Below are 14847 nucleotides of genomic sequence, written 5' to 3' on the forward strand. Positions count from 1 at the left end.
AAATACCGGACATGATTTTAAAAGATTTGATACACTCTTCATCTCAGCTATCCCTGGAGCAGCGAAACATATGACGTCAAGACTTACCACGAAGTCGGTACAGTAGGTTTTAACCCTCAGCATCCGAGCACCAGACAAGCAATCACGTTTTTCTTTACCCTCGTGGCCATTTTAAAAGCATTTGCCAATTGGATATTTACATGAATCGGGTGCGCTTTAGAAAGCATGTGCTGATTACCGACACGGCGATAGTCATCCCAGTATGAACTGGTACGACGATCCGTGATAGCGATGGATACTGCTGATTACAAACACTGATCTCGCTTTAAAACAAAATCATTTGAATACAAGTTGAAGTTGGAAGTAAAATAACCGTTCTCATGTTGGGGGGGGGAGGAGGGAGCCCTGTGTGGGAATACTTTGAAATATTACCGTGTATCAATGATGTGTACATCATATATGAACATGTCATGTGCCATTGGAACATTATGTATTTTTGGAACCTGCGTAAAAAATAAATTTTCTTTATTACTGGTAAATCGATATCGGGTGGAAGAAAAAAAACACAACAAAAAAAATAACAACGATCCCGACAGAGCCTACAAGAAACGAGAACGGCACTCTTGGAATACATAATCTCACCTCGCACATTCATTCTGAACAAAAATACCATCTTTAACTGAACACGCCATAATGGCCCACGTGCCTGTATCATCCTATTATATTACATAGTTTCTTGGCATGGTTTATGAACGTCATAAATTTAATTCTTCACTCACATCAGTCTATAGATTAGATTTATGAAGTTTCAGATTGACTCAGCCCGTCATCTTTCTGAGGTTGGAAAAATGATCAGCAGCCAATGATGCTACATACGAAGGAGTAGGAGGAGGATAAAGATTTAAATTCAACCAATTATAGCTGGAATACTACTTCTCTGATGACATCATCCTCATCACCCTATATTCCCCATGGGGGAGTTGATGACATATGCCAAGTTTCTAATTATTTTTTAGTTGAGTGGTTTTGGAAAAAATGTCGTCCAAATTTTTTCCTTTAATCCAATATAGCTCCCATACCATGTGACCTACGACATCAGAGTTAGCAAAAAAAAAAAATATTCTCCATGGGCGGTTCCTCCTCTGTTGGAGGTTTCTCATCGATCAGACAAGCGGTTGCAGAGAAAACCATTTTTAAAGTGAAAAATATATAGACATGGACACACACACAGACACACAATACTCTCGCATCCTCTTCGAGGCGAGACCAATTACATGACAAAATGCAAAGGGGGGAGGGGGGACTCCCATCATTGTAGCTCTTTTGGTTTGGTTTTAAGATAATTTTTAAACCGCAATAAGACTGTAGGCAGCCTGTACTTCCATCAAAGCCTAAAATTATCTTCATGTAATCAATGGTAAGTTTACCCAATCAATTTTTTTGAATAAAAGGCTTACTTTTTTTTTTCTAATAAAAGAAAAAGCCTTCCTCTCATGGTATTTTTACAATGGGCTTCTGCTGGTTGGAAATATTGTTCAACTAATCATAAAGAGCTGTGATTCTTTAGTAAAGCACTTACAGAGAGGTAGTTGAGCTTTTCATATTTGTTATGAGAGATGTCATCCTGCTTCTCGTACCACCCAAAGAATAGTATGGAGCTTTGATCTTCGGCAATGTATTAAACACTTGCTAAAAATTTCTTCAAAAGACCGGTAAAGTTGGTGGCGGTTGATTGCTGCAAGTGCTGTGCTTTGCTGAAGAAAACAAGCAGAGTTGGTACAAAGGTGAAAGTCAAATTATGAAGAATATTGATAAAGCAGGAACATAGTTTTCTGTTTGGTTCATGCATTTATATTCTTGTCCCTATTCGTCATTGGGTGGGGGGTAAAATTGGTGCTGCCAAGACGGTTTCCTGGTAAGGGTTATTAGTCCACGTTTTGGACGATGGATTTGGTGTCGATTTTCGTGGCTGTACGTGCGTGTGTGCATCCACAGCCATATCACGGATGTACACTATGTGGACCAATTTTATTCGTACTGGCACAAAGACAACACATGATGGTTGTACATATGCACATCATTTTGTTTCGCGGTGGTACACATGCACTGGCGGCCATTTTAGTTGTAAAAGAACATAATAAGAATAATAATCAATAAAAAAAACCCGATGTTGAACACGTCCTCAACCATTTTTTGGACATTTATTTACCGATGTTGTTCAAACTTGGCACACAGATAAAGAATGATTGCTTACATGAACACGTCAGTTTTTCCAAGATGATCAGATCCAAGATGGCCGACTGCCAAACATTTTGTTACTTAAACATGTCACCAAGCATTCCTCCAACATGCATGGTCCGGTTTTCTTTAAACTTAGCACAAGCACAGTATATGATGTCATACACATGCGCCTCACTTTATTTTGTGATCTGTTCAAAGATGACTGGCAGGTAGAGTGGCGGCCATTTTAGTTGTGGGCCTACATAAATATGGGCTCACCCTTCAACTCCGTACAGCAAAATTACTAAAACAATGGGGGCTATGACATTTCATGCGTTTTTTTTTTCACTTGTTTATTGTGTTGTTTGTCCATTCTCTATCATTTTAGGTGCTGAGCATCAAGCAAGTAAGCAGCACGCACCATCGTTATATAAAGTCTTTAGTACGACTTAACCGAACCAACAAACTCCCAGAGACACAGTAAACGCTCTAACCATTACGTCACCGAGTCTGCTAAAGAGTGCATGTACTACCTTTGAAATATTCTCCCATTCGAACAAAATAAATTTTAAATCACCAATCATCGAAATCTATACAGATTCACAAGCGAGCCAAAGGAGTAATCTTTAGCAGACATGATCGCAGATTAGATAGTCTCGAAAAAAAACAACAAGTCTGAAGACGACGATGGTTCACGAGCGGTATTCGACGATGTATATTGTTTCAGAATTCAAGGATGAGACAATGTGATAATGTTTGACCAAGTTATAAAAATGATCAACATGATGTGTTACGAGTGACAGATTATCAGCTGCAAAATGTGGAAAACCCGGTTTCGTTCAACAACTTTCAAAATTTGTCCTTTGCATAACCTTTAAAGGTCACAAAACAATGTTGTGGACATTAAAATAAGGAAACAGGATACGTGCTATAGCTTATTGGTGTTAGTTCGTAGAAGAAGGTCGAAAACCCAGTTCGATTCCAAGAACTTTGAAAATTTGACCTTTAAAGGTCAACGGTCAAGGAGTATGACCTTTGGTGCAAAACTTCCTCCGGAACATTCCAGGAACAATATAACATCATATAGGCTATATGGCATTTCACACTCCTCGGATTATCCATACTTTGATGAAATTGGCGTAAAAAACAAACGTAAAGGGGGCGCCACGGGCAAGGTGTTCGAGATAAGGCAAAATGGTTTCAAGACTTTAGGTGGGGAGTGACCTCAAGATTATGCATAGAAAAATATTGTCATCCTAGTTTGGATCCTCAAAGTTGTTTGAGTTGTCATCCTCAAAGTTTGGGTGGTCGTATGATTTTAATGTCAAAATTCTCAATTTTTCCAAGTTTTTGACCTTGTGACGAAAAATAAAAATCAGACAACGACAAGTTTTAGATAATTCATTTTGCAATTCAAATACCAAAGAACCCATTCCATTCAGTCAATTCCCTCGAAGAAGATAGATTTTTAATCCGACTACCCCCTAAAAATGGCTATTTTTGGGGCGTGGCTCCGCCCACAATGGGCGTAGCCACGCCCTCATCCAGGAAAACACAACTGGACATTGATATCGAACACATAACCAAGTTTCATCAAGATCGGATCAAAGTCCACGGAGTTATACTCTGGACAGACACACTCAGCCAAGCCGGTAGGCGGACCTGGGTAGTTGCCTACCCAATAGAACCTGACGCGATGGGCCCGTTCGATGGGGAATTACCTGAGGACTAAGCACAAGAAAATTCATGATTCTGGCTTCAAGGGTTAATGCTGCAGATTGTTTTTTTCATTAAAATACCCCCACATTTAGAGGTTTTTCGGCCGTTGCGAGGCAACGGAGGGGTCCATAGCAACGGTTCTTTCTCACACATAACTAAGACATACCATGAACCTACCATACCAGTTTCATGTATATCGGACTCATAGTCTCTGAGATATAACGAACTTCGTTTTTTTTATTGTTTTGGACCAGGGTTCATTCAAAGTCTATCTTCTCCGACAGTTTTCATAGGATCCGGCTGGAAATGTTTGACAATATGGCTGAATGTACTGCCCACAGTCGATCGTGGCCCGATTTTTGAAAAAATAAATTTTTGATTTTCTAAAATTTCAGTCCCGTTGCGAGGCAACGGTGGTGCCCATAGCAACGGTTCTCATTTGCACACAACTAGGTCATGGTATGAACCTACCAACCAAGTTTCATCGAAATCGCCATTGCATCAACTGAAATCGCCATTTTAAATACTGATAATAAGGGGAGAACAAATGTCAAAAAAATATATATATTTTTTTTTTCGACGAGATCGACGACCCAACAGACACACAGACAGACAGACAGACAGACATCACGAACATAGTGGTTACTCTGGCTGGCGCTCGTGAACCAACAACGTGAATCCCTTCTGCCCTTTTCCCCCCGAAATGATGCTTCATGATGCAGTCAGTACTCAGTACTCCTTGATGCGGCACCTACAGCGGAATGGGAATTTTTTTTTAAATCCAGTCCGACGAGGATTCAACTCAGGTCGAAATAGTTCACAAACAAGTACATATGATAATAATAATAATCATGATCAGAGTAATTACAGCTATTTGTTCATGGTTTCACACACACACACACACACACACACACACACACACACACACACACACACACACACATACACACACACACACACACACACACACACACACACACACACACACACACACACACACACACACACACACACACACACACACACACACACACACACACACACACACACACACACGAATGACAGATCCTTGATGTAATAAATAAAAGATGAAGTCGAGGAGAGATTACAACAGGAGGTTGAAATACAAATAAAAACATTACTAAAGGGAGAACATACCGACCCATTCACTTCCTCGTCCTCGTCCCTGTCCGGCTTCCCCTCACACAAACACTCGTTCGGACGGATCGCCGTCGATAATCGTCCTGTGACGAGACGAGAAATGTAATTTTTTTTATCTTTCAGACCGATTATAATCACATCGAATCGAATCGGACTCCCCGCACAGACGAACAGGTGGTGTGTGTGTGCACACGAGAATATAATTACATTGAAAGGAGGAACACGACGTCGGGACGGAATGACGTCACTAACGTACGTCACACGTACGTGAAGTGATGAGCCAGAGGGTGCGCTCGAAGGGCCTACCCCAAAAGAGTGTCGACTCATCGTGTCGACTTTTATTGGTGAATTTTAACGCCAAGTGCCCCAATCACCATGTTCTTTGATTTACCTGTTCACCTGATTACACCCAGCGGCCATATTTATTTTAATATTTATACCTTGACTTGTTCCTGCCGGTGTATTTCACAATAATACCAGGTACGCCCGTCACTAATTCCACCTGGTTTGCACTTCTCAATCATTTGCATCCATCTCCATTATTAGAGACTTCACCTGCTGGCCTTCATTTCAGGAGAACGCATGACATCACAAAATGCAAAGAGAACAAGCTCGAATGAGCGAAGATCCTCGTCCTCTGAATGATGACGTCATAAAAACGAATATGACGTCATTGTGATGTATCAGGTTTGCGATAAATTATTATCTGTGCTCATGCCCTGCTCGATTCCCGCAAACACAATTCAAAAAGCTTGCCTTGTTTCGGAGATAATTTTTAGGCGATTTCCATTAGCGGAGATATTTTGACGTCATAACTTTTTTTTCTGGGAGGAATTTTCAAAATCGGAGATGGTTACTGTCTGCGCAGGGTATTTTTACATATATATGCCAAGTTTCAGGAAGTTTCGATGAAAACTGCAGGTTGTGAAACAGTCACTGTCAGGTCAGGTTAGATCTGTGACCTGCTACAGGTACCATGTAAACCTGTACTAACCTGTTCCATGGTCGGGTTGTCGGCGACTAAACCGTCTCCCCCACCAGGTTTTCTGGTGAGGAGGGTGTTTGGATATGGACACCCAGCAGGATTAAAAACAAAACCTGTCAAAGGGCGGAGGAGCTCCTTGTGAGCCAACGGCCATCCATATCTAGTGCCCAACTGTGTCTGCGGACGTCCTCCTGCAGTTGGGTTACTTTTTATGAGGAGGTTGGTGGCAGGATTTGCACTCCGGCCACCGTAAAACCCTTCATTCCGCAAAACACAAAAACGCAAAAAAAATCTGTAAACCCACTCCGTGGGAGTACCTCCTGTGCAGCTTCCCTTCGCAGGGCAGCTCACCGGATGATGGGATTGGGGCGAAGCCTTCGGGACCCCCAATCTTTGATGATAGGAGGGAAACCACGGGGTAACATCCCTGGCTCAGATTGCGGGAGAGTGTGTCAGAGCGGTGCTGAGGTGTCGTCCACCAGACGGCGGTCTCCTTGGGTTAACCTGAGGCGGTCCCTTCGGGTGGGTGCCTGGAATGTCCTATCCCTAAGAGAGGATGATCACCTGTCTCTGTGATCATCTGAGCTCAAGCGTTGGACATTGGGATTGCAGCACTCTGAGGTTCGGAGACCGGATTGCAGCGAGATAATGGTGGGTGGTTACACCTACTATTGGTCTGGTCGCTCTGATGGTTACCATACCCAAGGAGTTGCTGTAGCTGTGTCCAATAAGCTGACCCCAATGATAATTGAGGTAACACCGGTCAACGAGCGTATTATGAGACTAAGGATTCGTCACTCCTTAGGTGTCATTTCCCTGGTCTCTGTTTATGCTCCGACTGAGGCGAGTGATCTCACCGTGAAGGATGCATTCTACGCCATGCTCGAGTCTGTGGTTGATCAGTGCCCCAGACGAGATACACTTCTAGTCTTGGGGGATTGCAATGCATCGACTGGAACTGATAGGGATGGTTATGAGGTGTGTGTTGGTCCCCATGGGTCAGCAACTATGAACCAGAATGGCACTAAGTTCCTTGACTTTGCAAGAAGTCATGGACTTAGGGTGGCTGGTTCATGGTTTCAGCGCCCACAAGCTCATCGCTGGACTTGGTATTCCAATGCTGGCGGTGTGGCAAAGGAGATTGACCATGTCTTCATTGACGGTCGTTGGAGGATGATCCAGAACTGCAGGGTCTGCCGGAGTGCTCAGTTCCTCAATACTGACCACAGGCTTGTTGTAGCAACCCTAAAGCTGCACCTTACATCCTGGAGAATGGTACCATCCCAGCCGATGCTGGATGTTGGCAAGCTCAGGGATGAGAGAGTAGCTGAGGAGTTTGCGAACAGGCTAAGTGGACACTTGCGGGGTCTGGGTGCTTTGGGGGGTCCTGAAGAGTTGTGGAGTGCCTTCAAGACCACCGTCCTTGATGTTGCCGGTGGATGTCTTGGAACTCACCGCAGGGCAAAGAAGAATTTTGTCTCTCAAGGGACACTGGATACCATTGACCAGAGTCACAGGGCCAGGCTGAATGGCAGAGCTGAACTGTTCAGGGAGCTGAGGCGTAAAACTGTACGTGCACTGAGGGTGGACAAGGAGGCCTATGTGTGAGGAATCCGTCAGGGGGTCGAGCATCGCCTGTGGACAGGTGATTCTCGTCCCGCTTACAGGGGAATTCGCGCATTGCGTTCATCCAAGCCCATCCCTCGGAGCACTGCAGTTAGAGCAGAGAGTGGTAGGCTTTTGACAGAGGAGTCTGAAGTGAAGGCCCGCTGGGCCGGTTACTTTGAGCGGTTGTACCAGGCTGATTCCCCAGCTGTCGAGTTGGACGTCCAGGGTGTTACAATCCCTGTTGCTGACCCTCAAATCAACTGTGGTCCACCTTCGCTTGTGGAAACACGGGCTGCGGTGAACCGGTTGAAACGGAGCAAAGCTCCAGGGATCTGTGACATCCATGCTGAACTTCTCAAGGCTGGTGGAAATGCTGCACTCGTGTCGTTGCATGAAGTTTTGTGCTCTGCCTGGAACACAGGCATCATACCAACTGATTGGAAGAGGGGCCTTGTTGTTCCTCTCTGGAAAGGGAAGGGTGATCGCCAAGACTGCTACAACTACTGAGGGGTGACGCTGCTCTCAGTACCGGGCAAGGTCTTTGCTCGGATAATTCTTGACAGGGTTCGCCAACATCTGCTTGAGCACCAGCGTCCAGAGCAGTCAGGCTTTACACCAAAGAGGTCAACGATTGACCGTATCCTTGCTCTTCGTGTGCTCACCAAACGCAGACGAGAGTTTCGGCAGGGGCTGCTTGCAGCCTATGTTGATCTCTGTAAAGCGTTCGATTCAGTGAATCGGGATACCCTCTGGAGGATTCTTGGTCTTCGTGGGGTGCCACCAAAACTGATCGATCTGATGTCTGAACTCAACTCTGGTACTGAGAGTGCTGTGAAGTGTGGTGGTACCATCTCTGACTTATTTCCAGTTGTTACTGGAGTTCGTCAGGGATGTGTACTGGCCCCCACACTTTTCAGCACTTGTATGGACTGGATTTTAGGGAGGATGTCAGAGAGATCAAGCTGCGGTGCATCGTTTGGGAATGTCAAGATCTCGGACCTTGATTTTGCAGATGATGCAGTCATCTTTGCGGAGACTTTAGATATCCTTTTGCGGGCCCTCGAGGTGCTGAATGAGGAGTCAGAGCCACTAGGGATTATGAGTCTCCTGGGTCAAAACTAAGATCCAGGCTTTCAGTGACATCTTGGATGCTGCTGTCCTGTCTGTGTCTGTTTGTGGTGAGGATGTTGAGGTCGTGGAGAGATTCACTTACCTTGGCAGTGATATTCATGTCTCTGCTGGCTGTGGGCCAGAGGTTATCACACGTCTGGGTCGGGCCTGGGGAGTCATGGATTCACTGGATCATGGGGTGTGGCGCTGCCGGTACCTGTGCGGGAGGACGAAAGTCCGAGTCTTCAGGTCCTTGGTACTTCCAGTCTTGCTCTATGGATGCGAGACTTGGACTCTGACCAAGGATCTGAGATGGAGACTTAATTCCTTTGGTACCAGGTGTCTTCGGAGAATCCTTGGCTATCGCTGGTCGGATTTTGTGTCCAACGAGCGGTTGCTGAGAGAGACTCGGATGAGATTTGTTACCTGCATGGTCCGTGAGCGTCAGTTGCGGCTGTATGGACATGTGGCTCGTTTTCTTGACACTGATCCTGCTCACCAGATGATCTCAGCGAGGGAGTCTCATGAGTGGAGGAGGCCAGTGGGCCGACCACGTGCCTCATGGTTGCAGCAGGTTGACCATCATCTCAAGGAGATGGGGATGGGCCTGGCATCTGCCTGGGGGATGGCCAGACGGAGGCCCCTGGAGTACCGGCGGAAAATGGACGCAGCGACGCGCTGTTCTGGCACATGCTCCCATACCTGACCTGACCTGTGAAACAGTCAATCTCAAACAACACTGGAAGCAGCAAGGACCTGACGACTCAGACTTTCATTCTCCTGCACCGGTACCGACAGCGCCACACCCCATGATCCAGTGAATCCATGACTCCCCAGGCCCAACCCAGACGTCTGTTGACCTCTGACTCGCAGCCAGCAGAGACATGAATATCACTGCCAAGGTAAGTGAATCTCTCCGTGACCACAAAATCCTCATCACAAACAGGCACAGACAGGACAGCAGCATCCAAGATGTCATTGAAAGCCTGGATCTTAGTTTTGACCCAAGAAACCCGTAATCCCAGCTGCTCCGACTCCTCATTTAGCACCTCGAGGGCCCCCAAAAGGATATCCAGAGTCTCCGCAAAGATGACTGCATTATCTGCGAAATCAAGGTGAGAGATCTTTACATTCCCAAATGATCCACCGCAGATTGATCTCTCTGACATGACAATTTGATTAAAAAGCTCAGATGGTAAGAAAGTTACGGCGCAGACAGACAGTCAGACAAGCCGGTAGGTGACATGGGTGGTCGCTATACAATTGCATACTAGTCATACAGTTTTTGACGGATTGGGCTGAAAATGGTTGACAAAGAGGTTGATTATAGTGCGCATAAAAGCGCGGAAGCCGATTTTTGATTTTCGAAAAAATATATATATAAAAATATTTTTCTGATTTTTTCAAAAATTTCAGTCCCGTTGCGAGGAAACGGTGGTGTCCATAGCAACGGTGCTCAAAAACATACAACTATATCCTGGTATGAACCTACCAGTCAAGTTTCATCAAAATCGGTTAACTCCTCTGGCCTTCAGAGCTGTCCATTACATACAAACAGACAGACGGAAAACCTGAGAATAACGGTAGTCGAGCGACCACCCAACAAACACAGACACAGAAGTGATTGCAAAACTAAAAAGCCCATCACATAATCTGGTGCTTTCTCATCTCTCTTTTCCTTTTTATGAAAAATCAAACAGTGGGCTGGCAGGATAGGTGAGAGGTATATATATATATATATATATATATATATATATATATATATATATATATATATATATATATATATATATATATATATATATATCTATTTATCTCTCTCTCTCTGAGTCGTCCTCTCTCTCTCTGAGTCGTCCTCTCTCTCTCTCTGAGTCGTCCTCTCTCTCTGAGTCGTCCTCTCTCTCTCTGAGTCGAGCTCTCTCTGTCTCTCTGGGTCATCCTCTCTCTCTCTCTCTCTCTCTCTCTCTCTCTCTCTCTCTCTCTCTCTCTCTCTCTCTCTCTCTCTCTCTCTCTCTCTCTCTCTCTCTCTCGTTATATCCTGGTGTTTCACAGGCATGGTGAGGCGTGTGTGTGTGTGTGTGTGTGTGTGTGTGTGTCGTCCCTCGGATGAAAGTTGAGATGGCCGTCCTATCTGCCAGCATTAGTTGGTGGCTGTTGAAGGTCCCACGGTGTGTTTCAGGGAGAGTCGGCGAGTTATCACTGGCACCCTGAATAAATTACTAATTCCTGCTCTTTCCGACTGCTGGGAAGGCAATGGCAAACCACCCAGCATTATCTATGTAAAGAGACTGCATTGACAGCACTGATGCTCTGCAAATAGTATGGTTCATTGATAATGATGACACTTTCTTTTAAAGTTGGTGACCTTTCCATTAAGGATCCATCTTTGTGTTGTGTGGGAAATCAGAATGGTGTCGCTGACTGTGGATAAAGGAAAAGGGGGAGAAGAGGAGAAAAAATCTAGGGAAGTTGGATGGGGGGAAAGGAGTAATTAAAATATTTTCCTGTATTTATCTTTAATAATTAATTGCATGCTCCCAATTAATACGTTTCTGTGAACTCGGAAATCAGGATTCAACAAATTCAATCCAAATGAGCCAGCAATGTAAGTTCGTGGCACAAGAAATTCATGACTACGACAAACGTCACAAATCCGGTGAGACCGGTCTGACATTACGCTGTCCCTCCTTCATGACAGATTGTAAAAAGGTCGAGGGGATGAAGGCTCAGATGTCAGCTAAAGGGTGAGGCAGGGCTTGATTTAGGCATGGGCAAGCTGGGTAGTTGCCCAGGGGACTCCACATTTTTCATGGAAAAAAAAATTGTAAGAAAAAATGGATTTGTGAGTGCCTGAATGGTAGTGGTAGTTAGTGGAACAGATGTAAGATGTTCATATTATCTCATTCTCTATTTTATATAGTTCAGATTCTTTTTTCTTGAAAAATATACTTTATGGATGATTGTAAATATGTCTTGTCACCTTTTTAGTATTCTAAGGTAGGGTGGGTCTCCACTACTGAAGGCTGCCCAGGGACCACCACATGTCTAAATCCGGCCCTGGGGGTGAGGTTAGTGTTTATCACAAGTCAATCAAACATTTTTTGCCCAAAACGTTCTTTCAAACTCAGTGCCCTGCCAAAATAAAATGAACAACCCTGAAGGTAAACAAACTTGATTTGAACGATTCGTTTTACAAACACAATCAAATGGCCTTTCAATACGTTTGCAGGAGATGGGACAGTAGTTTGATTAAGGCCCAAGGTGCCGTGTGTATTCGCATGTCCTTTTCACAGAGTACAGACAGCATCGAATAAACCTACATGTATTTGCACTGTATATTAAGGGTGGTGCAGAAAAAAAAAAGTCGGTCTCACCCACTTTATACAAAAACTAAAGTTGGAGTATCTTCTTCAAAAAGTGGCTGAGGCTACATATGAGAGCCAACCTGGTGTGTTCAGCTGATTGGGTAGGCAGTGATCACGTTTCAGTACTGGATTCCAGACAATGGCAAAGGTGAAAAAAAATCCCAAAAACCAAGATCGGTAAAAACTGGAAAATCTTCTTGTTCATCATCATAATAAGCCATATAAAATGGAGCAAGTGGATGTATGTATGTATGTACGGATGTATGTATGCATGTCCGTTCTTCATCCATTGGTTGGATGGATGGACCCTGACAAGATAAATGACCCCAGGACCCAAAAGACGTTTCATTTTAAAGCTGGTGACCTGTCCGATGTCCGTCGGCATGCAAAATTACCATGCTTCCCTCACTCACCTGCATTTTTATCCCCTGCCAACCAACAAAGTTGGCGGGGGATATAGAAATGGGTTCTGTCCGTCCGTCACATTTCGTTTCCGGAGCTTAACTACAAATCCCCTAAATATATATTTACGAAATTTGGTACACATATCAAGGAAGTGGTGCACTGGTGCCTTTTGATATTTTCTAATTGATAGGTCACATGGTTTGGCAGCCATGTTGGATTCAAGAAAAATATTAAATAATGTTTTCTCTGGAATCACATAACCTAACGAAGCAAAAATTTGCAACTATCATCTTCCATCATGTCTGCATTCATACTAAAAATTATGATGTCACAAGTCACATGGTTTGGCGGCCATCTTGGATAGAAAAACACACCTTATCCGATTAACAAGAAACTTCACACACGTATTCCACTGGAGGATTGGAGGCAGAATGTAAAGTTATGATGTCATAGGTCACATGGTTCGTCAGCCATCTTGGTTTTTCTTCTTTTTCCCCATTTATTTATATTTTCATTTATGGATGTGATCCGACGATTCTGTGATTTTTTTCCGGTGTAGTGGCTTTGATGTCCAGCAGCACACAAAATTTCAGCTTTTTACATCACCTGGAAGGTACCGATCTTAACTATGAGACAGTGAGTCAGTCAGTGGTTAGTTTGTATATATATATATATATATATATATATATATATATATATATATATATATATATATATATATATATATATATATATATATATATATATATATATATATATTGTTACGGTCTCCGTTACCGAGACACCAGCTTGTCACTCAGGGGGATTAATCCCCAGTTGTCCTCGGTAGAGCCGGACCTGGGAACAACGCTCACAATTAACGTTGCGGTACGGTGGCTTGTTTTAAAACCACAAACACCACCCACTCAACCACGAGTTCCAGTGTCCGCCGTCTAATTATTCCGTTTCACTAGTAGGCCTCAAGCTGACACCGTGTATCGTTCAATCCCATTCCGAGGTTAGAGAGACTAAAAAATAAGCACTGATAACACTGAACAACAAATTTCAAATTTTTTTTTTTACTGGAGATGTGTAAAGTGATTAAGACTAATTTGGGTACGCTGATTTCAAAAATCATAACCGTTTTGCTGTATCACGTCAGGATTTTCAGGAACAGAAATATTCCCATTGCCTAGAAGTCAGGATTTCAATGAAATTTACATATGTCTTTAACATGTCTATTTCGTACAATTGTTGTTAACTTGTGTTATATTTCTTTCTTTCAGATAAAGATGAGTAGGCGTTCCTGTACCAATCATCCTGACAACTTCTGTTATGTCTGTGGTCGGTATACCAAAAAAAGATCAACAGCGAAGTATATCTACAGCAGTGAAAATGAAGGCCGCCTACTTTCACTACTTCGGGTGTAAGGTGGGGGACCAAGAACAGAGCTGGGCACCACACATCTGCTGCACAAGTTGTCACACAACCTTGACTCAGTGGTTGGTGGGCAAGCGCGCGAGCATGCCATTTGCGGTGCCCATGATATGGCGTGAGCCGCAGAATCATCATGATGATTGTTATTTCTGCTGCACAAGCATCGCCGGCTTCAACAAGAAGAATAAAGGTCACATCAAGTACGCTGACTGCGTCTCTGCTCGTAAACCTGTGCCTCATGATGACGAGAACCCTGCTCCAACACCTCCAGCTGATCAGAACATAGCTGTAAGCAGTGGTGAAGAGGATGGTGATGATGAACCTTTTGAACCCGACACTCAAGAATCACACCTTCTGAACCAGGGAGACTTAAATGATCTTGTAAAGAGATCTCTCGCTGTCAAAGGCGAAGGCAGAGCTGCTTGGATCAAGGCTGCAGCAGTGGAATCTACTTGAACCTAACACCAAGATATCCTTGTTCAGAGCACGTCACAGAGACATGGCTGAGTTCTTTGAGATGGAAGACACGATGACATTCTGCAGTGACATCAACGGTCTGTTGAAAGAACTTGGGTGTGATCACGATCCTTCAGACTGGCGCCTCTTCATCGACTCGGGAAGAACAGCTTGAAGGCTGTTTTGCTCCACAATGGCAACGAGAAACCATCAGTCCCACTTGCTCACGCGTTCGGCATGACAGAGACCTATGTGACTATGCGGCAGCTGCTTGATTCCATCAAGTACAATGACTTCAACTGGCACATCTGCGGAGACTTGAAAGTGGTGGCGCTGTTGTTAGGGCTGCAGTCAGGCTACACGAAATACATGTGCTTCCTTTGTCTCTGGGATAGCAGAGAC

The 14847-nt window shown here is 44.1% G+C and overlaps 1 protein-coding gene across 5 annotated transcripts in view; it reads right to left on the bottom strand.

The window, feature by feature from the left end:
- The window catches only part of LOC147031645 (beta-1,4-galactosyltransferase 4-like), a 42038-nt gene extending 36695 nt beyond the window's left edge, over nucleotides 1–5343 (bottom strand). The window contains exons 1-2 of one of the 5 annotated variants that reach the window (XM_085866287.1): nucleotides 5098–5301; nucleotides 1580–1754 (exon numbers count right to left, since the gene is read on the bottom strand). In XM_085866287.1, the coding sequence (XP_085722413.1) occupies nucleotides 1580–1623 (44 nt within the window). In that variant the 5' untranslated portion in view covers nucleotides 1624–1754; nucleotides 5098–5301. The other 4 variants (XM_085866270.1, XM_085866261.1, XM_085866278.1 and 1 more) reach the window with 4 other exon arrangements.
- Between the last annotated feature and the right edge of the window lie 9504 nt (nucleotides 5344–14847).

This window comes from Eptatretus burgeri, chromosome 2 (assembly GCF_056783735.1).
Source record: "Eptatretus burgeri isolate ZD-2024b chromosome 2, Ebu_testis_v1, whole genome shotgun sequence".
NCBI classification, from domain to species: domain Eukaryota; kingdom Metazoa; phylum Chordata; class Myxini; order Myxiniformes; family Myxinidae; genus Eptatretus; species Eptatretus burgeri.